Source organism: Python bivittatus, unplaced genomic scaffold (genome assembly GCF_059951505.1).
Source record: "Python bivittatus isolate LINGU-HERP-01145 unplaced genomic scaffold, Pbiv_v1 ctg000020_np1212, whole genome shotgun sequence".
NCBI classification, from domain to species: Eukaryota; Metazoa; Chordata; class Lepidosauria; order Squamata; family Pythonidae; genus Python; species Python bivittatus.
In genome coordinates this window covers 43,707,778-43,734,566 of record NW_028277030.1, presented here as the reverse complement: position 1 = coordinate 43,734,566, position 26,789 = coordinate 43,707,778, and the positions used below count along the sequence as shown (strand labels likewise).

Here is a 26,789-nt window from a genome sequence, read left to right as displayed (position 1 = left end):
CCAGCCCCACACATTTGGGAAGATCCAAGGACAAGTCAGCAGCCGCACCTTCCTTCTCCTTTTCTTCAGTGACTGGCAATGAGATGTACTTCAATTGATAATATATAGCTAAAGGGACTAGTAGCCCCTGATGGCCTTATCCTCCCTTAATTTGTTTCAGTCCACTTTAAGGCAATCCAAATGGGCAGCCAACATTATGTCACGTGGCGGTGATGTCCAAAGTTTAGCAATGCATGATACGAAGTACTGTTGTTTGACGTTGGCTTGTGAGACTAAAAGAAATAAAACCACCTGTGGGGCAAATCACCAGCCCTCAAAGCTGCTATGGAAAGCAAATAACCAAAACTGGTTTTAATTATGTCTTTGTTGTAATTGTAGAAGGAAAAAAAAGTTCTCTCTGGACAGTACTTGCAGGTATAATCATTTTTTGCCAAGCCAATATGAAAAAGGGAAGCCAACAAAGTGACTGGCCTGCATTGTGTTCAGGAGAATGCCAAAGTTTTACTGAAGGACAAATATATTTATTTATTCTTTATTCTGCAAATTTATATGGCTGTCCATCTTAATCAAATAATTCTGTGCAGCTAGGAAAGGCATAAAAACAAAAGTATGCCTATAAAACAGTGAAAGATGCTGGGTAAAAATATGGAACTCCTCATTCAGTGCAAGACAAAACACACAAACTGGGCTCTACTAACTTTTGGCCCCTAAAACCTGAGGGAAGAGCCTACTTTTTAAGGCCTTCTGAACTGTCTCCTTAGATTTAACTGGACTTTAACTTCGGTAGGATTTTTTGTTTGTTTCATTCATTCATTCACTCATTCATTCTTTCAGAAAACCTGGCAAAATATAATGGAGTGCCATGCACAAACTTTGATTCCTCTGAAATATATTATAGTGATATATCTGTTAAAGAGAGTAAGATTCAGCAAAAAAGTCATTTTAAAAATTGTAAATAAAAGAGAACTGATGGTTTAATACAGTATATTTACTTACCTGGTACACACATTTAAAGTTAAACTATTTATGTCTTTGTCATCCTTTACATACACATCTAAGTCAAAAGCTTCTTGATTTTGTGCAGATCTATGCCTTTTGCTCGTATGTGAATTTTTCATATTGTATATAACATTGTGTTATAAAGATGTAAAAACAAAAAAAATGGTGATATTCAGTGAAGAAAACACAATCATTTGTAGAGAAGGGTAATAACAGAGCTACTTCATAGTTTATCAAATTAAATTCATATATACAATAATGTAATACACATTAAAAAAAATGTGGCACAGTGTACCATTTTCTGAAATAAAACCTCCAGTTTCAAAGCCTCAAAACAAGCCAATCAAAAGCCCCACAAAATAACAAGTCAAACATGCTTTCTTCTTACTGGAACTGCTGTGAACTTGGTCAAATCAAGCTGGAAACAAATCAAAAATTTGTCATCACCCAAATGCTGTTGTTGCGGTATTTCCCAAGAAAAGCAAAATGGTAAGAATATACTGGCAATTCAGGGACATCTGGATCAACATACAGGATAGCCTCTTAAACAACTATTTTACTGGAAGGAATTTTAGGTTCAATTTTTCATTCCTTCTTAGCCTTGAACAAAGAGAAATCCATGAAGAAAGGAGAGCCTACAAAGGAATGACCAAATATGCTTTCAGCTGGTTGTGGCATCAGTTCAATTTTCCTACCCAGCCTGCTTCGAATAGGGCAAAGCAAGATATGCTGTCATAGGCAGAAAGAATTTTAAAAAGTACTTTGATATTTTAAACACATTTTAAAAACATACTTTGATATGACAGTTTAGACAGGGGGGATGGAAATGGATGCAACATATAACCACATATTTACTAGCTGACACCCTTATGATGACTGGCATCCTGGCTTATACTTACACCTGCCAATATGTAGTTTCGGTAAAATGCAAAACATCATTCAAGACATCTGGAAACTCTGGTACAATTCATATACATTTGCCGATTCCTTTGGAAAACCAGACATCTTTCCTTAAGAGTTCACTTCTGTTCTGGAATTAATGATTTCTCTGCTGTGCATCCTCTGCTTCTATGATTGTTTGTGAATATGATTATGGGAGTTTCCCACATCTGGGTCAATGACTCAACTAAACTGACATTTATGTCATTTTGTGATATTATTTTTTTCTTTAAAAAAAAGCATTTCAAGTTTTGCTGCCTAACTCCAAAACTAGAATGGTAATGCAACTACAATTTTCTAAATGGCAAAGTCTCTCACTTATTTATTTTGTACACATTTAGTTAAAGAATAACTGCTGCACGTTTTGCATCAGTTTTTGTATTGGTTTTAGGTTGTGATTAAGCACCTTTGGGGAGATGCAAACAGCTATCTGCAAGGAAGAATAGGGACAAAAAAATCCAAAGCCAGGAATAGGAAGACTCGTAGCTGGCTATAGCAACTATCTGGAAATTATTACTTCTGCCAAAGTAAAATTGTTTATATACAAAAATAGTAATAATATGGTATATTCACTGTTTTCTTATTCTGAATATGAAGACATCTACATGAGAGCCAGTTTGGTGTAGTGGTTAAAGGCAAACCACTTCTAAAAATCTTGCCAAGAAAACTGCATAGACCTGTCTATGTAGCTGCAAGAATCAAGAATGATGTAAAATCACTATTTTAAAAAATCTGCATAATAGTAAATATGCATTCACACTTGCAGAAAGTCTAGCTTTGTACCATGCAGAGCTTATGTCCTCTACTGTTAATTTAATGATTCACTAAAACATGCCATTTGACCAAGGGTGCCTAAATTTATGCATATGTACATATATTTTGCATGTTGTGATTTTATACATTTTTATTTCTGCAGTAAAATTCCTCCATCTTCATAGTCAGATAAAATATTGCAAACTGGAGGCTGGATCTGAGAGGCACGAGCAAGCTTTGTTTCTGTATATCAGGTGAGTGTTCTCCTTAGCAGATGTCATGTTCAAGTACATTGGCAAAAAAACCTTGCTGTTTTAAAACTCATCTTTCTCGTCTACCTACAATTCTTGTTTAATTCACATACAGATAGCAAAATTTCACCTAAGGAAATATGAAGTAGTTCTGTCTTCATGAAAGATGCTTGAAACAGAATGTTTAACACGTATGTTTAACATACATCATATTAAACCACAATATATGTTGATTTTGGCTTAGTGTGGTATATGAACCTAGCTATTCTAGTTGGAAAACTATGGTTATGGCTAAGCCATATATGTAAATGTAGTCACTGTGGCTTAGATAACAAACCAAGGTTAAAATAAACTTTGGCTTACCATGATGCATAAACTTGGCCTTAGTATTGCCAGTTCTTGATTGCAAAGAATCTCCAATACTTTTCCAAGATAAATGGCAGGGAGATGTTATCCTTCACATTTATGAAACTGCAAGACATTCTACACTTCTGGAACTACTTTGCTTCAACAATCATTGAAAACAAGGAGTTTCCTTCTGAAAGCATTATTAAAATCCTTTTAGCAGCAACCTTCACAATATTCCAGCTTAAAAAAAATCAAGAATTTGGAAAACTGCCTGTCAGTCCAGGAATCTTTGGTCTCCCATGTTTATCCTTATGGTGGGATCTTAAACAGATGTCTGGATGAAGGTATATGGTTAAAGGGTTATTTTCAGCAAGAAATTTTTGGCAGCATTTTCTTTGGCTGCTGAATTAGGCTTTGAGGAAGAAAAGAGAACATTAATGAGCTTGCTTTAAAAATATGAACTTCAGCAGGTGTGAAAATGGATGGGAAGATTCACACCATCCTAAGCTGGCCTTTTTCTGTTAAGGAGCTCCAGATATATCTTGTTTAAACTTGGGGTGTGTGTGTGTGTGTGTGTGTGTGTGTGTGTGCATGCGCGCCTTCAAGTCAGTGTTGACTTCTGGCAACTGTCTGGACTAGTCCCTGCAGTTTTCTTGGCAAGGCTTTTTCACAAGTGGTTTGCCATTGCCTCCTTCCTAGGGCTGAGAGAGAGTGACTGGCCCAAGGTCACCCAGCTGGCTTTGTGCCTAAGGTGCGACTAGAACTCATAGTCTCCCAGTTTCTAGCCTGGTGCCTTAAGTGTGGTTAAAACCCTAATGCCAAAATAAAAACTAATTTGAATGTATTCAATTGCTTCAGGAATGTGTATGCACTAAACACACACACACGCAGAGCTGGCCATTATTGCCTCATAATGCCAAATGTTTTCACTTTATTGACATATGTAGAATTGAAAAATCAGGGTTGTTCACTAGACTGGAAATTGAAAAACATCCCTGAAGAAGGAAATAGGAAGTCTCCTTGCTGACAAGAAAATTACATGGATGTAATCACAAAGACTCAACCAGACACAAGAGCTTCTTTATCTTTTTAAAGAATGGAATAAATGCTGCTTTCCTTACATCTAAGAGAACAGTCTATATGTTTATCATACAGAAAGCATAATTCTGTTTTATCCAAGATAAATAAAGGTTCAGATAGGCTGAGCATCCATTTGAATTTTTGGATGTAATTAAAAGAACCTTAGAAGTCTACTAACCAATTTATGAACCAAAACAATACAAAACAATGGAAAGTTTAGAGGGAAAATATATAAGATTCTTTGAAAAATCAGTGTTGTGGAAAAATGTACCAGAATTGGCATTCCCCTTGGAAGTGAGTGGTCATTAGACTTTGCTATATTATATAATACACTATCCAGAATGGATTCAAAAAGTGAAATGGAGTTCTCAAATGACATGATTCATTCTTACCAGATGTTTAACAAGCTTCCCTCTCCCCTATTTTTTTTGCCCAATCCTACATGGGCATAAATCAGGAAGTCTACTGAGCTTCTAGTGAACAGCTAGACATGGCTGAAGGGCTGCTTTTGACGTGATGGATTACAACTAATACAACAATGGTATTAATGCCATTGCTAACTTTAAGTGAAGGGACAAGTGTTCCTCTTTGCATATGATGTAATGATAGTAAATCATATTATTGATTTGATTCATCTACTATACATTCCAAATGTGATAATTCTTTACAGGCTGCTTACATGCAATGCATAGCAGATGATAAGTCGTACAATATTGCTATTGTTAGCAGCAATTATTGCATTCTGTATTTGTCCAATGGGCTATTTAAATGCACTCACACACATATACACATGCATAAGTGCATGTGTGTATGTATGTATATAGTTCTTTTTTAAATGGAAATCTCACATAACATTTGCTTAAAGTTGTTTTTTACTGTACATTGTGGCATATTAATCTATTAATATACATTTGGCATATTAATATTACTCCTAATGTTAGATTATTTTACTAGAAAAGGGTAGCTTGGTTGGTTGGTTGGTCTTACTGTAAATCACAATCATAAATCATATTATTATTTTATCTGTCTACTTTTCTTAGGACAATTCAATCTGGATAACAAACTACAATAATTCTTAAACAATGGAGCATTAATAAAAGAACAAGAACAGGGCACAGTTTAGCACTCTCCAGCCTAGAAGTAATGTCTTGGGAAGCTTTAGAAAGAGTTGCCTTCAGCTTGCACAAGTTCTTTGTACCGAACAACCGTGCCATAAATGAGAGAATATGGGCAGAGAAGTGCCTTGATCAGAGCTATAGTAGAGTTTAGAGTACTCCATCTGCAGGTGGAGACAAACTGTTCTGTCACTCCAGGTGCAAGGGACCATGAGCCGTGGCTGTACAGAAATGGCTCTTTGGATAAGGGTTAGAAGTCCTCTTGAGTTTGGCTCATCTACCTACTGAGCTAAAGAGAAAAAAATGATTACTTGAAAAATAATCACTGCCCTTGGTTTGAATCTTGTACTAAGTTTCTAGGAAAGCCCACTGCCCTCACAGCTCCAGAATGAAAGGGAATGAGCAGTCTTCAAGAATGAAAGGTAATCTATTGTCTCCCCATTTGCTTATTCAGCTGAACTACGTACAGTGGTACCTCGGGTTACTAACGCCTCTGTTAATGAACTGTTCGGGTTACGACCAGCTCCGGCCGCAAAAATTTACCTTGGTTTGCAAACTCCGCCTCGGGGTATGAACAGGATACGCGGCCATTTTCCCTCCCGTGACACGGTCTGCAACCATTTTTCCGCCCCTGACACGTGGTCCGTGGCCATTTTCCGCCCGATACATGGTTCACGGCCATTTTCCCGCCCGACACGTGGTCCGTGGCCATTTTCCACCCCTGACATGTGGTCCGTGGCCATTTTTCCGCCCCTGACACGTGGTCCGCGGCCATTTTTCCGCCCCTGACACGTGGTCCGCGGCCATTTTTCACCCCTGACACGTGGTCTGCAGCCATTTTTCCGACCCTGACACGTGGTCCGCGGCAATTTTTACGCCCCTGACACGTGGTCCGCGGCTATTTTCCGCCCCTGACACGTGGTCGTAGGGAGGGGGACTCTCCCTCCAAGCAATAGCCGCCTCCCTGTCCTCCACACCAGAACGGATTAACAGTAATTACACTGAACCTTGTGGGGAAATTTCCTTCGGGTTGCGACCAATTCGGGGTGCGACCAGAGTCACGGAACGAATTAAATTCATAACCCGAGGTACCACTGTATAAGCTGTCCTTTCTCCTCATGACCCTGGATGTCATTAAAAGACATAACAAGTAAAAATATGAGAACTACCTCAAAAACATTTAAAGCCTAGAAGATCATAGGCTGAATGCACCCAGGGCTGCACTCTCAAAAGGTGATTTCCTCTGCTGATAAGGCTTTAAATTCCATCATGAACACCCTGAATTGGGCCTGAAAGCAACTTGCAACAGTGAAGATGTTTCAGCCAGGAGTTACATGGGACCTCCAGGAGACACCTCTCACTACCTTTGATGCTACTTTTCTGGGGTAGCTGCAATTTTCATCTTCAAGGGCTGCTGCTGAAAAAAAAACACATGGCAATAAACCAGCCTTGAGGTTATCACTGCATGAATCTTAGAATTCTTGGTTTATCAGCCAAAGCTGCTGTGGCTATCCAGCATTAATGCTGAATCTAGAAGACTACAAAATTGATCCTTAAGTGGGGAACTTTTTCTAAAACAAGCATTATTTCCCAAATCCTGATGTCCATCCCCCAGCGTTATTAACTGCCGTGTCTTATTTTATTCCTTCACATCTAAATCCAGTATCATCTGGAGACATTCAGAGGCCCTAGAAACTTCAGACCTTAAGTCTGCAAGAAAGGAAAAATACAGCTAAGTATCAACAGAATATTGGTGGCTTCTGGCTAAACCTGAGAATGACACTTCCCTGCGGTTTCATATTGGAATTAAACAGAATTTTCCAGTCTTTAACAATACACTGGCATTGCTGATACTAGCATCAAAGCTATCTTTTAATGCTATTTAAAAATAAATATATTAATAATATCATCCTATAGACAGTTGATTAGGTAAAACACCCACTTTTTCCAGATGGTAATAACAAGCACAGGATTAGTGTTAGTTTTCAAATCTATGTATGTTTATGCCTGTGCATTTGGCATCTAAAATTTATTTATATTTAAATTCAAAAGAGAGTGCTTTAAATTATTAATAACTAGATAGCACATCAGTTTTGTTTTTTTAAAAAATAAGCTTGTAATATTTTTGCATGTGTAGACAACTTCTAGCAGTTTGACTCCTGTTAAAAACAATTCCAGCTGAGTCCACCACTGTCAGATATGATGGATGAGCAAATTATTGCATGCTGTGATATTTTCAAATGTTGGCCTTCATTAGTGGAACTGAAGTTATTTTCAAATGTATATGATTTTTTTTGATAAAAAGAAATATGATTTATGAAAATGCATATTCCAGAATAATGGCATTTCATAACAAGCCCAGCCCTCTCTGAAATTTTGTAAAATAATACATAGCTTATTCTTCAAATTCTGTTTGTGGTCTATTATAGCTCTTACATTGTTAATGTCACGTATTCTACTGTTTATTTGTACTGAATTCTAATCAGCATGGAATTTGGCTCATGCAATCCAATCGTTCTACAAGGATTAAAGATAAAAAAGATGTAAAACAGGCTTGGGGTTTCTATGCTAAATTGGATTCTGTGTCCTTAGCATCCCTTTGATCCACAGAGAACACCATTTCCTTTGACAGCAGTCCAAATATGGAGGCAGGTCCCACATGCACAGATGCTTTTGTAAGTTGTTTCACTCCCCTTCTCATCTCCCCCTGGGCTACCAGACAGCATATGGTTTGCTATGTTGGGTCGTCTGTCAGAACTGGACAAAATAGGCCATATGCTACTGGCTGACCACAGAGTGAAGAGTATGCATTTTGCCAGGGTTAAAATGGAAAGAAGTTTAACCATCACTGAAAAATCTAAGCAACAACTGTTCTGTCAGGTTGCAGAGCAGAGGGAGGAAAGAGAAGCAGGAGACCTTCTCTGGAAAATCAAGTGACTATTTTTAAACATAGTGGATTGGGCACAAGGGCTGAAGAAAGAGAGAAAGAAATTGCTCCAAGTAAGGAATTGCATGGAAAATAGCACTACCGCATTCCACACTACTAACAAGGAGCCAATGCTTATTATATTTCAAATATTTATATTTCAAATTTAGTCACTGCCCATCTCACTCAAAGAGTGACTCTGGGCAGTTTACAATAAAATAAGAATAAATGCTGATTAAAATACAATAAAACAATGCACATAAATAAATAATGTCTTCCAAGACACTGATGGTAAATAAAGGTTATTTACCTATTATTTTGAATTGTGGACTGGCAGCATTTTGTAAAGGACAACACTCCAATACTGATAGTAGCGATGGTCAGGATTTTCTGGAAGCCATCATAGATCCAAAATGAAATTAACAACATGTCTGTCAGCAGAGTTCACTGTTGTGCAGGCTGTCCTGCAACTCAGAATAAAACTATTCACATCAAAAAGTCTTGCTGCTGATTTAAAAGATCCACTCTGTACACAGAATACTAACCTTAAGGTGACATTTAACAGGATCCTGAAGCTATTACAATTACCCTTTAAGAAAACACCAGGAGCTGAACAGGAAAGGAGAAAACAAAATCCCTTTAGGTGAGACATTCACTCACAGTAATTAGAATCAAAACCATACTTTCCAATATGATAGGTACAGTATGTTAAGAATATTACATAATTGCTACAACAGAATAGCCGTCTTAATATGATATTAGTAAGCAGAGCATTTTAAAAAAGACCCAACATAAGAATAACATATGGAGAGAAGATCTAAAGTAATTAAGTCATAAATACAGCTCTGATTTTATTCTAGCTCTAGTTTGTGGTTTATTAATATAACATTGACTCCACCCTTGATAATCCAAATATTATCCAACCAAATGGAGCACCTAATTCAGTTCAAGATCCTTAAAGAAATAAAAGTGACAAAAATGAATATACTCTTACCTGAAAAATAGCAAAACCTTGGCCATTTGCAGAAATTGTAACTCTAACAGGCTGTGTAGCTGGAAACTAAAAGAAATGGCAGGTTTTAGTATGGTGAGAAAAGCATACCAAACTGAATGAATTGCCTGAAACTCATACTGCTTTTTTTACTACAGTACCTCTTTGGTCTTGAGAACAAAACAGTTTTCACAATCAATTTGGAAAACGGTTGGACTTTCTTCCAAGGATCCATTCCCTGTTACATCTATTTCTGTCACAGAATCAGCTGTGAGTGTTGCAAAGGTACTCAACACCAGCAGAGATAGTGTAATGTCCTACCCAGAGAAGAAAGAACAATTCTTGTTAATATGAATGTGGACGAAGTAAGTAGGTCAGCCAAGTTAGCAGGCAGTACCCAGTGAAGCTTGGCTGATCTCAGAAAGCAAGTAGTGGACCTGGCTAGTACTTGGATGAGGAGACGTAATCTGGAAATCCTAGAGCAGTGGGCTAGATTGGGAATTTTTTAAAAAATGGTCTCCTATGCATATTCAGTCCAAATACTCATTTAAGTATTGTGTGTTATTAATAGAAAGGGCAAAGTCAGCAAATAGTCATTTATAGCAGCAACTATAGTTTCATTTTGCAAGGCATACATTTATTCATTCAGTAACTGTTACAGAAGTAAGACAAACTGGCCTGGTTCATATACAGCATTGAGACATAATTTGATTTGCTTTTGGCTTAACATGATGCATGAGCTCAGCCATTGTGGCTTATCGTTATATCAGAACCAGGCCACTATGGCTTGTTCAATAAAGCACATTTATAAAAAGCTTATCTCAGCAATGTGCATGAACCCATAACATCACCTTGGTGTAAAGATATGAACTTAGGTCTTCCCAGCCCAAATTCACCTTTCTGTCTATTTTTAAGTAGGGCTGATGCATCAAATGCAACCATGCCTTTGGCCCATTTAGAAAAGTAACTGAATCTTTGGCATGCACACAGAGTAGAAGGTTCTTGCTGGCTTCCTTAGAGAATCAAAATCTTATCATTCTTAGAAACATTTATATATACATTTCTGGCAATCCAGAAGGCCCTGACTGAGGAGCTCATCAATCAAACTTCACACAGTGCTTTGCAGATTCCTAGTTGGAAGTTTTAAATGAAAATAATACATTCCTGGAGTCACATAAAAGTTTAACGATTAATTCTAAAAATGCCTGATAATTAGTTTTCTTGAGATAATTTCTAACCTGTGTAGAATAACCTCCCAGGTGGTTTCTTTGCTTGCTTAGCCATTTCATAATTGGAATCCCTTTTGTTGAATAAAATGAGACAAGAGAGCATATAACCTACAACTTCAATATCTGCAGAATGTGGCTGCCAGGAACTGGAGAGTCCAGAAGATGGTGATGTCCAGAATCCTAGTTCTTCTGGAAAAGAAAAAGAAACAAAACTCATAAGAAAAGGATACAACTTTTGTAATGTAGGAAAGATTTAGTCTTCTGAAGTTTATATACTGACAGTTATTTTTTTCAGCAGATTGAAGTCAATTACTTCTTAATCCTATAGTTTCTCATATTTAAAGATAACTATCCCCCCCCCAATCAATTTCACATTTATCGGATTAATAAACTAGGATTTGTTCTGCTACATATATGGCTTTTCTGTACTGCAACTTTCAGCTGTTTGTCTCCCATACATCAACTGACTAGAAATGAAACTGGCTAAAGAAAACCCTTTCTGATTTACAACCCCTACCTGTACTTTGACCATAGTGATGACTAGATGTTCCATTCAGTGTATAACATAGCTCCCAACTGGTAAATTTTCCTGCTTCTCTTCCATTCCCATCCATGCCAGGAAAGCAAGTACCAATTGTCTTCCCTTCAATCTTTTAAGTTGCATTTAATGGTTTCATTTGGGCTAGAAGGAAAAACTTGGCAAAACTCTTGTCAATTTCACCCAGTTAAAAAACAAAGAAAAAAATGGCCAGCATTTCACAGACCATCTGCTGAACTTTAAAAAAAACAGCTACAATGGAGGAATGGTTGCTGAAGATGATAGAATTTGCTGAGATGGCCAAATTGACCTGTCTGACTAGAGAAAAGACAGTATCTATGTTTATTGCTGACTGGAAACCCCTTATGGATTTTTTGTGTAAACAGAAAAAAATGAACTTATGAGTTATGGTTTTGACGATTAGATAGGATAGATTATAGAAAGAAGGGAGTCACGATATAACTTTAGAGAAAGAGGTAAATCTACAATTGTACTTCTAACTTCTGTAAAGAAGATCAGAAGCCACTTCTTTCTTTTTTCAGACTTTTCAATCTTTTCTATTTTTCTTCTACCTTATTTCTTTTTTTTTTGCACTTCAGCTTTCTCTTTTATTTCTTCCTTTTACTTTTTTCCTTCCTACTCTATTTTAGTTTCTATTAACTTTTCCTCATTTTTAAAACTTTCAATAAAATTATAATAAAAACAACAACACAACTACAGGTTCCCATCACTTGAGCTAGAAGGGGAAACTTGGCAGAACACTTGTACATCAAGAAGAACACACAAATTATAAAATCTTACTGCTGGAAAGGCCATTTAGGCCATCAGATCTAACTGTCTGCTTAGTGCAGAAATTCAGATTAACTTCCGTCTTACTAAATTTTAAAAAGTGGCGAATTGAACAACTAGTTGTGGGATTGCTACAGATGATAGGCCCTATGAATGTAATCTACATTTTCTTTATAGCAGCACAAAGAGCACAAATCAGGTAATAGTTCACATTCAATTATTAATTGCTACCTGTATATTTTTTAATGTAAATAGAATCTGTAACATTATGGAACTGAATTGAATTCAATACTGGAAGGTTCCTTGCAATTGTATTATAACAATAAGCATTTTAAACATGACTAAAAGACCTTTAATATCATAAATAACTTTTAACTAGATCACATCAACCTATTTTGTGTTTCTTTTCTTTTATTACACTGGCATATCTTGCCACAAGGGTAACTGGAATGTCAGATTACTCACCCAGGCGTAAAGACTAACTTACACTACCTTTTCGTTCTGATCTCTCATTCAGTTTGTCGAGATCTCCCTTTGCTGCTGTACTCTCAGCAAGCGATAACGCATAAGTCACAAGAGCCAGTGTATGATTATCCGATATGTTACATAATTGAAAAGTCCAGTGTTCTTTTTTTAAATTTATCATTCTGGAGAAAGAAAAATAGCATCTTAAGAAATACTTTACTGTAAATTACAATAATTAGTAGCAGTCTTTATGGTGAACTGTTAAATTGCAAATTTATATCCAAGATAAAAACATAATGCTAAAATGTGGGATGTGCAAGCAAGCTGGAATTGAGCAAGAATGCACTAACACTAAGTCTCTAAATATGCTTGAGATGAGTGGCCTCTTGAAACCTCAAAAGACAGAAGACAGTTAGCAAGGAAAGGTAGTATCAGTTTGTACAAGCCATATACAGCACATCTCAACACCATGAGACTAGTAATTCTCAAAATTCCATGTTTGGAAGAAAAAAGTATTTGCTGCCTGCCTTAATTTTGAGCCTAACAGAAATATAAATTACTGATGATGATGATGATGATGATGATAACTGCAACCCATATGGAGTTTGTATGTGTCTTTACATTATAATCCCATGAAAACTGATTTGCACTACAGAATGAAAATGCCTCAATAACGTTCCCATGTTCAAACAGTTCCAGTAACTATTAGGAGGCACACAACTATTGACTTAGAATCAGATGATGCTGGAAGGCTTTGAACTAACATTGTTCCTGTTAGAATGAGCATAGCAGCACTATGACTTCTACGTATTGTGGGCTTCTCCCTATTTTTATCTTGGGCCAAGCCAAGTTGTTTAATTCCACACAAAGGAAACAATTATTTCAGAAATGTAAATGTGAATATATGTCATTGTTGTGTCATGCAGGCATAACTATCAGCACTCAAGTGCTCTTTCATTACAAAACCTTTTGAAAAGATCTTTACCTACTAGGAGTGTGACTCTTTAGGAAACAAGAATCAATTCATGCTGCAAAAGACTTTCCTGCCCTAGCCCACTTCATAAAAGAAAAGAATCTCCCTGAATACAAAAGCTACCCACTCCTGCACAGCTATTAATTAAGGTATTAATCCCTCCACTAATCAAGCAGAATGTCATTCTGCAGAGATAAAACCTCAACTGAGAAGAGCAAGACACTATACACTAGCATAAGAGGTCCCAGGTTCAATTCCTGGCACTTTCAAGTAGAACTGGAAATAGCTCCCAACTAAATCTGTGAGCTTCTGGCAATCAATATAAATCAACCTTCCTCTACTGTCCAGATGTTTTATTATACCCCAACTCCCATAAAACTAATTCAACACACCTGGAGGAAATCAGATTGGGAAAAAAGGATTGGTTGCCTGACTGAGAACACTGCAGCTTCAAATGCATTCTTTGGCATTATACTGATTTAAAGTACTAGCCCGTATTGTAAACAGCTTCACTGTACTTTTTTTTCAAGTATATTAATATTAACATCACTATCATTATTACCTTACTGAATTGATACTCTAATAGAGCAGTCAAAATGTACGCTGTATGCGAAAGAGAACAGCTAGTGCCTCCTTGCAGTTCAGTACGTAGAGCTCTTCCTCAAATTCCCCACTGAATTTCAGACAGCTGAGAATCCAAGCAGCTGTCTCTCCAGGATATACAGATCAGTATCAATGTATGGCTGCGCTTGAATGAAACTTCTTAATACAAAAACTGATAACCCAGAATGAAATTATAATGAAAGCATACTGCTAAGCACTTTCACTCAATCTAATTCTTTCTCATAAATGCAAAGTTGCTAGTCAATTTAAACTAAGGGATATGCAGACAAGGATCTCCAGGACAGACTCTTCTCTCAGTCCCATCATCATTAGTGGTACATTTGATGGGAACTTGGGAGAGACTTCTCAGCAACCGCCGTCAAGCTCTGAAACTCCCTGTTGTTTTTCTGGCAGGCAAAAAATTTACATTACTCACATTGAGTTTCATTTGCTTCTGGAAACATGGGGTACATCCAATAAATAATAAATAGAAAACTAAGAAGAAATCCTCTGGTTGCAAACGCAGCAGCGTACTTAGCATCAAAATGGCAGGGAAGGAAGAGAGAAAAGCTGTAAGTCTCTAATAAAGCTGCTCTGTATTTGCACCAGGATTACCATAATCGTACAGCATAGTAACCTGGCCTTCTAACTTCACCATCTCTACTCAGTCACTCATGCCCTGGTCACCTCCCATATGGATTACTGTAATCTGCTCTACTTGATGCTGACCTTAAAGAGTATTCGGAAGCTTCAGTTGGAGTGGGCAATTATATGTGCACCTAGATCTGTGCATGTTACATCTCTGCTCCGTGAGCTGCATTCGTTACCAATTTGCTTCCAGGTTCAATTCCAGGTGCTGACGACAACCTATAAGGCCCTACATGGCATGGGGCTGGGTTATTTGAGCGACTGTCTCTCTCCAGTGACATCTACCCATCCCATCAGGTCCAGCAGAAGAGGCTTGTTGCAGGTTCTGTCCTCTAGAGAGTTTCATCTGGTGGGTCCCAGGAGGATGACCTTCTCTGTTGCTGCACCCGCCCTACAGAACATCATTTCCCCCAAGGTCAGGCTGGTCCCAAACTTGCTAGCCTTCTGGAAGGGCCTGAAGTCCTAGCTTTGCCATCTGGCCTGAGGATCAGGGAGTGGTGTAGAGCCCATAAAATGGCTGTACTGTTCTTAAATGACTGTGTTCTCCCAGAGACTGTACTATACGGCTTGTAATTGTTTAATTGTTTTTAATGTTTGTATTGTTTGTATGGCTGTTTTATTTTTTTATTTTTTTGGTGCTGTTTATATTTTAATTGTAAGCCACCCAGAGTCACGAATGTGAGATGGGTGATTATATAAATTGAATGAATGAATGAATCTTGTCCACACTTTGCAAAGTGAATCCATTTCAGTGATTTTGCCAGGCAGGGCCAGTAGCATCTGTGGCGGGGGGAAGGGCTCAAAATCATCAAAATCTCAGATACAGCATTGCAACGCAAGCCCCACTCCTTCCATAGGTGTCACAATGTCATTCATCATTCTAAAGGGGCAAGGTTAGCATTGTGATGCTCCATCCTCCATCTTGCTAGTTTTACACACACATCGCGCATGACGCTGGGCAGGGCACTGGGTGGTTCATGTACCTAGTAATAATCAGCAGCGGCAATTGATGCTGCTGACTCTCATCTTCTCCCTACAGATCACCAGGATAAAAGGGAGAAAAAAAGCCTCTTAAGCTAACTTAGCTTCAGATATGATCATAGAGGTAAAATCCTTTGGGTACATGAATACTATTCCCTGGCCTCACTGTAGTAATTTGTGAATAAATATAAAAGTGAAGGAAGATACATCAATATACAGTTTTCCTAACCACTGCTACTACTAGGGCATAGCTCAAAATACATTTGAGATTTTTTAACATAAAAAACATATGGTCCTATTCTGTTTTCCATACAGTTGCATCTTGAACAACTTTCTGCTCAGCTTTGAGAGGGCAGGAGGGATTGAGAGAGGGGGGAGAGAAAGAAAGCTCAGTACAACTCAAACTTACTCCTCCACTGCAGCTGGTTCTTTTTGATGTTTCCTAGCCAAGAAAGGAATGACAAGGTGGATCCAGGAAGAGGTGAATACTTTGTTGCATGATGGAATGATCCTGCCAGCTTTAAAAGAGGCAGTAATGTACCCTTTCCTGAAAAAAACCTTCCCTGGATTACAGCATGCAAACTTCTGTACAATCACAAATACCTTTGGAGCAAAATGTTGCAGAGGGCACTGGTCATGTAGTGCAGATGTCCTTGGAAGAAAACATCTTGATTTTTTTCTGTAGGTTCAGGCATATTTGGGGACTTAATCAGCCTTGATCATCCTGATGGATGGCTTCCTACAAAACAGAGACAGACAACTCTGTAATCCTGAGGGATCTTTCAGAGGTGTTTAATCGGGTTTTCTGATTTGTCCCTGGACAAGGGGAATTGGGGGAACAGTTCTGTAGTGGTTTTACTCCTAGCAGGCACCATCTCAGAGAGTAGTATTGGATAGCTATGACTTGGCATCTTTTGACTTGACACAAGTCAGTGTCTTTGCTCTTTAACATCCATATAAGGCCACTGGGTGATCATCAGATGTTTGAGGGTGGCATATGCTGACGACACTCAGTTTAATGTCTCTATAGCTTCTAAACCAAGCAAGGTTTCTGCATGTCTTGAACTGATGCTTGGAGACAGGGATGGATTGGATGAGACCCATAAATTGAGATGATTTATACATCATCTCACATCATATCTAATATTTGTCTTTTTTTCCTGTTCGTCCTTCCTGAGACTTGGAATCTAGAAAATCAGTTAGCAGTGGTCTTCACTTTCCCTAGATTTATGCTTATAGAAAGAGTATAAATTGCAAAATCCAGGAATCAAAAAAGTTTAAGGCTAGTGGCTTTTTTTTTTTTTTAACTGATTGGTTGCACAACAAAAAGGAAATTAGAAAAAAAAAATCGTAGCAGCTTGCTAGTGGAATGAAAGATCCAGAAAGCTAATGGTCTCTCCTTCACTTGGTGTGTTCATACAGATCCTAGACATACATCTATCAAGGATGCTTTAATTTGGAAGAAGTAGGGCTCAGTGGCCTAAATGGCCCATTTTATGATGTGGATTTGAGTTGTAATAAAAAAACTATGAAAACTACATACTGTGTGACAATATAAGTACTTACCACATACTCCCAGAGGGATCACTCTTGCGAAAAGCACTGAAAGAGCCATCAGGTCTTTTATAGAGAAGCTTTCTTTGATAATCTGAACAAATGAAATCTGAGAACAGTATTGAACAAACCAAGCAGTCTGCAACGGCAGGAGATGCAGTTTCAGGGAAGGCTCTGAAAGCCTTATCACCCACTGCAAGCTAATAGCCTGATCTGCTAAAAGACAAGATCCACAAGGACTGAATTTACTCAAGCAATGTTTATAGGTTTCCATTATCAAGTGTAAATAACATAATATAGAGATAGGCAACTTCTGAGGGGCTGAAGGCTGAAATTCAGCTTCCCAATCTTCTGAAGGATAAAAGAAAGATATCCAATGACAACGTAACATCACTGGAAAGGGCATTTAAGAGATTAAGGATGGGAATGGGAACAGGGAGGCAAAAACCTAGTATTTCTCCTATTAACTCCACACCAGAACCTGAAAAATAATATGAAATAATGCTACCCAAAAGTGATCATTTTGCCAAGGAATATCAGCAGTACCATTTCAGGATTTGGGGGGCTGCAAATAAGGTCCTGGTGGATTGCATGCAGCCCATGGGTTGTCTACAGTGGGGCAAAAAAGTATTTAGTCAGCCACCAGTTGTGCAAGTTCTCCCACTTAAAAAGATGAGAGAGGCCTGTAATTTTCATCATAGGTATACCTCAACTATGAGAGACAAAATGGGGAAAAAAATCCAGAAAATCACATTGTCTGATTTTTAAAGAATTTATTTGCAAATCATGGTGGAAAATAAGTATTTGGTCAATATCAAAAGTTCATCTCAATACTTTGTTTTATATCCTTTGTTGGCAATGACAGAGGTCAAATGTTTTCTGTAAGTCTTCACAAGGTTTTCACACACTGTTGCTGGTATTTTGGCCCATTCCTCCATGCAGATCTCCTCTAGAGCAGTGATGTTTTGGGGCTGTCGCTGGGCAACATGGACTTTCAACTCCCTCCAAAGGTTTTCCATGGGGTTGAGATCTGGAGACTGGCTAGGCCACTCCAGGACCTTGAAATGCTTCTTACGAAGCCACTCCTTCGTTGTCCGGGCGATGTGTTTGGGATCATTGTCATGCTGAAAGACCCAGCCACATTTCATCTTCAATGCCCTTGCTGATGGAAGGAAGTGTTCACTCAAAATCTCACGATACATGGCCCCATTCATTCTTTCCTTTACACGGATCAGTCGTCCTGGTCCCTCTGCAGAAAAACAGCCCCAAAGCATGATGTTTCCACCCCCATGCTTCACAGTAGGTATGGTGTTCTTTGGATGCAACTCAGCATTCTCTCTCCTCCAAACATGACGAGTTGAGTTTAGACCAAAACGTTCTACTTTGGTTTCATCTGACCATATGACATCCTCCCAATCCTCTTCTGGATCATCCAAATGGTCTCTAGCAAACTTCAGACGGGCCCGGACATGTACTGGCTTAAGCAGGGGGACACGTCTAGCACTGCAGGATTTGAGTCCCTGGCGGCGTAGTGTGTTACTGATGGTAGCCTTTGTTACTTTGGTCCCAGCTCTCTGCAGGTCATTCACTAGGTCCCCCCATGTGGTTCTGGGATTTTTGCTCACCGTTCTTGTGATCATTTTGACCCCACAGGGTGAGATCTTACATGGAGCCCCAGATTGAGGGAGATTATCAGTGGTCTTGTATGTCTTCCATTTTCTAATTATTACTCCCACAGTTGATTTCTTCACACCAAGCTGCTTGCCTATTGCAGATTCAGTCTTCCCAGCCTGGTGCAGGTCTACAATTTTGTTTCTGGTGTCCTTCGACAGCTCTTTGATCTTGGCCATAGTGGAGTTTGGAGTCTGACTGTTTGAGGTTGTGGACAGGTGTCTTTTATACTGATAAAAGGTCAAAGTGGAGGACAGAGGAGCCTCTTAAAGAAGTAGTTACAGGTCTGTGAGAGCCAGACATCTTGCTTGTTTGTAGGTGACCAAATACTTATTTTCCACCATGATTTGCAAATAAATTCTTTAAAAATCAGACGTGATTTTCTGGATTTTTTTCCCCATTTTGTCTCTCATAGTTGAGGTATACCTATGATGAAAATTACAGGCCTCTCTCATCTTTTTAAGTGGGAGAACTTGCACAATTGGTGGCTGACTAAATACTTTTTTGCCCCACTGTATCCCAGAAGTAATAGGAGAATGAATAGGCCCGTGATGAAACATACAGGCAAGTTTGTAAAAAAAACTGGTGAGCATGAGGAGGGACTTTCTAATTAACCAATTGCACCTTATAGGGCAAAGTCCTTTATCTTAGCAAAACAATTGTTTCCATTTTATAAAAGGCAAAGTATAATAGATTTATCCCAAAATCTCCTGCCAGTACAACCTTATATATCCATATCTCCCGTAAACTGCCTACTTCAGTGAGATCCTTGTAAACAATATCCCATATATATTTGAGTTAGCTCTGCTCTTGAAAGTGAAAATGATATCCAGAACAGAAAAAAACTAGGATATAGTTAAGGAAGGAGAACTGCGCAAATAAAAAAAGCATTTGGTATCTGTAATAAACAGAGGGAGCAGGAGAAAAACAAGGAGAGCTAAAAACAGAAACTTCAATGTTGGGCTAGAAAGCTAGGATTATTCATGCATCAAAGTTACATTGATATCATGTTATATTCAAAAATATGGTAACATGAAAAGCAAAGTAGGCAAAGGAATACACACCCCACATGCTTTCAATGCATTCAATTTTTCTTGCTCTCTTTTGCTATGTAAAATCTGAAAAAATTACTATTAAAAGTATCTGGTGTTTTTAGCCTAGGAAAAAATAATTAACTCATACCGCAAATGGACCGGCAATATTTTTCAAAATATAGACTATGTAAAAATAGTAGTAAAAAAAACCACACATGGAAAGTATTGAGTAATTCCCCAAACACCCAGACTGTTAAAATCAAAGGGTAGTGTGATTCAATAATAAATTTGGAGTTGCTTCATGTGTTATAGGTCACCTATTACATGATAGGACACTTCAAAAAGAAGAAAAATAATCAGATCCATTGGAGGCAGATTAAGAATTCAGAATAAAATATCAGAGGGAGATGTCTGGGACATTTTACAATGTATGTGTGTGTGTGTGCCTTCAAATCAGCTTTTGACTCCTGGTGACTGCCTGGACTAGTCCCTGCAGTTTTCTTGGTAAGGTTTTCCCTTGCCTCCTTTCTAGGGCTAAGAGTGACTGGCCCAAGGTCACTAGCTGGCTTTGTGCCTAAGGCGGGACTAGAACTCATAGCCTCCCAGTTTCTAGCCTGATGCCTTAACCACTACATCAAACTGGCTCTCATTATTGTCTCTGTCTCTAATTAGACAGAAGGAAATTTGGGTTTGCCTTTATACATGCACCTAGCAAGAAACTTTTGCCAACTGCCATCTCCTGATAAGTGATTTCATTTACATAATATTTATGTTGGTTACATTCATATTTTAGGGCTTTAAAAAGTGCAGATCTAACAAACATAATGGCACTTAACCACCTGAAAGAAATATTAATCAGCTGACTGAGTCTGCAATACTAAGCACACCATCTAGACAGAGAGTACCACTGAACATAATTGGAGCTTACTTCTAAGATTTCACTTTACAGTAAACTATTTCTCAACCTTTCAAGTCTAAAATGTAGACTATTAGAGGCTTTTATAAAGAGTTCTACAATACAAAGCTGAGAATAGCAAACAATTATCAGGCAAAACCTTCTCAAGAATACAGATATATATTATAAAGTTTGAGTTATGTTGGTTGGCTACTATTGTATTCATATAATTCACAATTAAGTACCAGCCTTAAAATGAGAAAACATGAAACAATTAAATACTACTGCCAATAATAACAACTATTACTATTACTACCCAACAATGCAAAGATGAATGCTTCCATTTTTAAAGGTAAAGACAGTTCTTGTTTTGTCTAGAAAAGGATTCAAAGAACATTGATTTAAACCCCCAAACCAAGCAGTATTTAAGTGAAACAATAATTACTGAATTTCAATTTAGCATACCATCATGACTCATTTAAAATAGCTTTAATAAAAGTAATGTTTAGAGAACTTTAAAAAATCATGGCAATGTAAATCAATCTACAGGGAGTGACAGACTGCTTGCAGACTTCAAAGAAGTTCTTAAAAACAGATGTTCATTATTTTTGAAACTAACTGTGCAACTTTAGGGTAGCCAAAGTTCAGATGTCAGGCCAAATATAACCCATGGAGTTAAACCAAGCAAACAAAACTGTTCCTGTAGTTGGTAGCTTTTGTTCCATCTTTGTGGGAGACTGATCTGGGATGTAAGTCCAAATTTAGTTACAATGTGACACTACCAAATTTAAACTAAAACTTAAAATGGGCCAGTTGTATTCAAAAGGCAGCTATGTAGTGCAGGGACAAGTCTGAAAGGCATATGAACTGTAACTTCATAACAGTACAGAAATGGCACAACCATATAGAACTGTACACTAGTCCAGCTTCCTAAGGTGAATAACTTTTTAGTTTCTTATCTTTATGCTACAATATAGTGTCACAACTTCTGTCATACAAAGCCTCCTTCAAGAATGAACAGTTGGTGTAAATGCTTTCAAAGAAATGCACACTGAATTGTATGTTCATCACCCAAACATATTCCTACCTTCTCTCATATATGACACAACTTTTGTTTTAAATTTGGTTTGCAGGTTGCCTGTTTTATTCAAATAATCCTGAATATAAATATTAGGTGCAAAGTTAATCATGTTTTGCTCCCCACAATCATAAAGCATGTTGGCCAGTGACTCCAAACCATTGACAGAGGGACTAAGCTTGTCACCTGAAAGATGAAATTTGCACGTCAGTGATAGAAGGGGCAACACCAACAACAAGTAAACATGTAAACAAAGACCAAAGGAAAACAATTAAAATGTTCTTGTTTTTAGACTCAAAATCAACGCAAGCATCACCATAAGAAAGTATTTGAAATCCCCAATCCAACTAGTCTCTTAATGTGTAGACTTCAGTTTTCAGAATATCCAACCTTGTTTCATAAGCTTGAAAGATTTCATCAGAATTGAATCTTATTATGATATATAAATGTGGCTTTGTCCTGTCATTCCATGTTCTGTGTCAGGAACTGGCAACGGAGATATCAACTGTGCCTGCCATCCCCTCAGATGGCAAAATAGAACCCCTGCCTTACTTAATAAACCCTAAAGGAAATTTATCTAAAAACAGTGAAGCTGGTGTATTAGGCCTTATTTCAAACAATGCCCCCACTAACGCAGTTAATGGGGTACTGAAACTCCAACCTCATCTTCTTCAATACAAGAAGCAAGATTTTCTGGCTTCTTTTTAAATGATGCATAAGTGCTTTAAACAATAATCAAACGGGATTTGGGTAAAGCTTCTCATCTGCCCAGATAAAGATTTTTGAAATATGGCTGCTTTAAATTACCTTCACTAATAATCTCTGGAGAAGAGCATCAGAAGCAATGTGTGATACTGCTATCATTCCAGTGGGAATTTCTCCAATCTGCTTTGGCTTAATTGGAAAGAAGATTGTCTTCCCATCTTCACTTGGTATCCAAACAGATTGTTGATTTCCAATGGCATTTATATCATTAGAGATAATAAGAATTTCAAAGATATCACTTGTGTCAAGAGTAACTGTAACTTACAAAACAGAAGTGGCTAGTTAATCATTTTTTGTGCTACTAGCAGCAACAGTTAACACAACAGCATTAAGTATTACAGAAAAAAACACAATAACGTGCCTGCTGGGGGCATGGGAAGGTTCCCACACTTGGAGGATTTTCTTTCTCTATCCTGATTCCTTCCCCCACAAAGGAAGATAATAAAATAAACAAGTGCCTGGATTTGCACTCTTTTTATTTTCCTCTTGTCAAGTTTTGTACAAACAGCTTCTATACTGTGTCTAGTGCAATAGCTGGCAAGATTGCACTATTGTCAAAATGATCAGCTGCAGTATTCCACAAGCTATCTAAATTAAACCTAATTTAATTAAAAACCTAAAAACCTAATCTTTTTCAGCCAGCCAGAATATAGAAAATATAGGCTGATGAGTATTGGCCTCTTAAGGACTTATAACCATGCTAAGAACCAGGAAATAGCTGAACGAAAAACTATTTCACCAATCAACTGAAAGCTGATATTTTAAAAAAAGTCTGTCTGTCTGTCTGCCTGCCTGCCTGCCTCCCTATCTACCTACCTACATACATAATACAGCACCTGCGAAGATGTATATTTTGCTGTGTGATTCACAGCCAGGCAAACACTACTGTATCTAGAACAATGACAGACCAGCATTAATCTTTCCCCAGGAGAAATCAACTGTAAGGACTCTTACTTTCTGAAACTTACACCACAGCTGAGGAGTCTCTCATATTGCTTATAACTTTGGCCAACTTTGTATGATCATATAACCAGGGACAAAGTCTTTATTCTTCAAAGTGCCTGTCACACTGTAGAATGCCTAGCTTTTTAAAAATTGGCCATCTCATATGTTTTTATAAAGTACAATCCCATCTTCCTCCCATCCCAAACATTGTCTGATTCTTTTTCTATGTATTTTTAAGTGTAAAAATCTATACAAACATTTGCTCCCAAAGAAGACATTTGAACCAGTGAACTAATCCACTCATCCCCTGTTAAGATTTGGTTTGGAGGGAAAATAGCACGTAAGAAGCAGCAAACACAGAGAGAGGGTAGGCGATCATAAGAAAACTATGACAGTGAAGAAATTCAGAGATAAGGGGGCAGTCTGAGGGAACTGAGATCACAATCAGAGCCCTAAGATCAGATTTTTAGAGATCAATGAAGTTTTTCTGCAGTGAGCTGGGTGAAGGTCTTGAGGAAACAACAGAGGGAAACCTCAAGTAACATAATAGGCATAATATGCCTGCACAATTATTTCCATGAGGAAGCAAAGTTACTCTAGAAGAAACCTGCATGAATCCAATATTCATCAGGTTTGTATAGCTAGAAAACAGGAAAGGTTAGAAAAAAATGGTTGGAGGCCTTAATGTGTTGAAAAACTCCACTGAAGGATAGATATAGAAAGACACCTGCATTTTAAATAAAGATTCCATTCTACTCTTTCTTTTCCTCTCTTTCAACATTATATGAAAATAAGCATACATAAATTTAATCCAACTTTGTGTTTTATTTCAAATAAAGTTATCCTTAGCTGAATATTCAATCTGCCTTTGATTATGTCATCTGCACTCCTATGTCCACTAAAGGATAACAACTAGTCACCTTTCCCAAGGAAAGATTATGGCAGGGAGTAATTAGATTTTAAAAGAAAAAAGGGAGGGCCTGCTGTATTCATTTCTTGATTTGTCTTTACTTACAATTGCCATAGTCCTCATGCTCTGAAAGGTTGGCATCAGTCAATATCCAGACTTTGCTATTCTGAATACAGTACATAAAAAGATTTTTCAGTTTAAGTTTATGCAACATATCAGTATATTTTATTATTGTTTAATATATTCTAGAGCACGTAGAAAAAACCTATACACATACATCTATTTACATGTGCATGTATGTATGTGAAAGAGAGAAAGACATTTTCATATTCCATCAGGAACCAAAACACATCGGGAAACATGAAAATTAACATCTACACATGAAACTGTACCTGGAAGATGCTGAAAGCATTTCCAGCTTCCCATAAGATGATTTTGTATCATATTAACTTATCTCATGGTATATGTATTTTTAAAAAGGAGAAATAAATCAAGGAACAGTTAACCAGTTCTTTTTTAAAAGTACATATTGTCAAGGAACAGTTAATCAGTGATGAAATAATAATAAAATATATTAGTATCTATGTTAGTGTGTACTAGATGAAATAAATCCGAACAATGATAATTACTGCATAATATTTTAATATGCCAATGCAGAAGGCACATGAAAGAATCTTCACAACAAAGTTAATTCATTATGACCTTTCTCTGAAGAGTGTTGCTTGATGGAAAACCCAGTAATTGAGTTGCTGCACAAGGGAGTAATTTACTAATAAAATTTTGGACTAGGGCAGTAAAGAATGCCACCAAAGATTGAACTATAATTGGCCATCAACTTTATCAATAATCAGCATACAGTCTCTTGGAAATGTCTAGACACATTTTATTTCTTTTTCATCACTGATTAAGACTCTGTGGATGATTTTTAAATGCATGTGAACTCATTACATTTGTTTTTATTTTTCATTATTTCTTTTGCTATGAATATTCTAGTTTAACAAAAATGTAGAATTACACATCCTTATACATTCTTTAATTGTGCATGTTTATCAGAAAATGAAATAAATAAATGCAAATATGTTTGATATAGAAAGCACCAAGAATTACTCTGATTATCAGAGAGTGAAGTTTATTGTAAATAACCTAGACCATTAACATTAATGCATAATATTAATTGTTCTGTGGTTTCAATGTCTTGTTTTGACATGTTAAGGAAACTAGTCACAATAAAATATAGCCCTTCTAAACTAATGCACCCTTGCCAAAAATAATAAAAAACTTACAGCATCCTCTGTGATATCATTTCTTTTTCCCAGCAAATTTGTACTTTTGTCAACAACTAAAAGTCCAATTGTGGTTTGGGGTTCTTTCACCTTGATTATGAGGGAGATATCCTCAGCAGGCCCAGCTTTATTTTTACTCCAATGCATATTAATACTATATATACTTTCTAAGAGAAAGATCTGTTGAACTCAGTGGTTCTACTTCTGAGTGGAAGATCATACATCTTTTTTTTTCCTGGTAAATTGAGCTATAAATTAAGGGGAAAGATTCGAGTTGAGGCCAGGGTGCTAGAGAAAGTATTATATTATTTATCTGTGTACTATTCTCCCTGAAACCTTTCCCTTAAATGTATTATTTTTCTTGTCAGCTTCTGAATATTTGCTCTTGTGGTGGATAAATAGTAGTTCAGAATGGTAACCTGGATTGTGAAAGGACTACTGAGGAATGGGAAGGATTAACAAAATAGGCCATTTCCAATTGCACGACTCCACATGAATCCCTCCTGCATTTACTATTTAAAAAACAAGAGGTTCTCCAATCATAGATTTTTTGATGCCATACCTACTATAGTTTGAACAAGACAGAGTCAGAGGCCATCTTGGAATATAGCATAAGATGAAACATAGGACAGGACATCTGAAGAAAGAGAACAGGTAACAAGGCAGCAGACAAGGAATGTTAGGGACTGGAGGTCACAAGTTGAAACTAGGAAAAGAAAAGGGGAAGGATGGACCAAAGACACGAGAAGGGAATTGGCTCCAGCAGTCAATTGTTCACTTGGTACTTTATGGCAACAAGCATCTTGCACTTCACTTTGGTTGCACTTAATGTAATTTTAAACAATAGTATTACAAGAATAAGCTCAGAGTAGCTTCAGGGTCTTGTGTATCTCTTTTCCTCTCCTGATAGAACCAGTTCAGAAGCCTCTATTTCTATTTTAGAGATAGAAGTATGGCAAGTAATTTATGTTACTTATGGCAAGTAAAAACAAGCCACTTTCTTAAAATATAGATTCAAGTTGGCTT

At 37.4% G+C, this 26,789-nt stretch overlaps 1 protein-coding gene and 1 long non-coding RNA gene across 2 annotated transcripts in view; both read right to left on the bottom strand.

The window, feature by feature from the left end:
* Positions 1–26,789, bottom strand: part of CD109 (CD109 molecule) — a 45,988-nt gene that overhangs the window by 5,724 nt on the left and 13,475 nt on the right. The window contains 16 exon segments of the mRNA XM_088150337.1: positions 997–1,134; positions 9,404–9,471; positions 9,564–9,719; positions 10,641–10,705; positions 10,708–10,735; positions 10,738–10,811; positions 12,442–12,578; positions 12,580–12,605; positions 13,959–14,059; positions 14,062–14,106; positions 14,109–14,180; positions 17,196–17,276; positions 21,870–22,214; positions 22,664–22,885; positions 24,586–24,641; positions 25,729–25,951. Coding sequence (XP_088006463.1) covers positions 997–1,134; positions 9,404–9,471; positions 9,564–9,719; positions 10,641–10,705; positions 10,708–10,735; positions 10,738–10,811; positions 12,442–12,578; positions 12,580–12,605; positions 13,959–14,059; positions 14,062–14,106; positions 14,109–14,180; positions 17,196–17,276; positions 21,870–22,214; positions 22,664–22,885; positions 24,586–24,641; positions 25,729–25,951 — 1,837 coding nt within the window.
* On the bottom strand, positions 5,619–9,007 carry LOC148217048 (uncharacterized). The gene is made up of 4 exons (XR_015795639.1): positions 8,957–9,007; positions 8,722–8,801; positions 6,655–6,899; positions 5,619–5,774 (listed from the first exon to the last, which is right to left on the bottom strand). It is a non-coding gene; the product is annotated as an uncharacterized LOC148217048 (long non-coding RNA).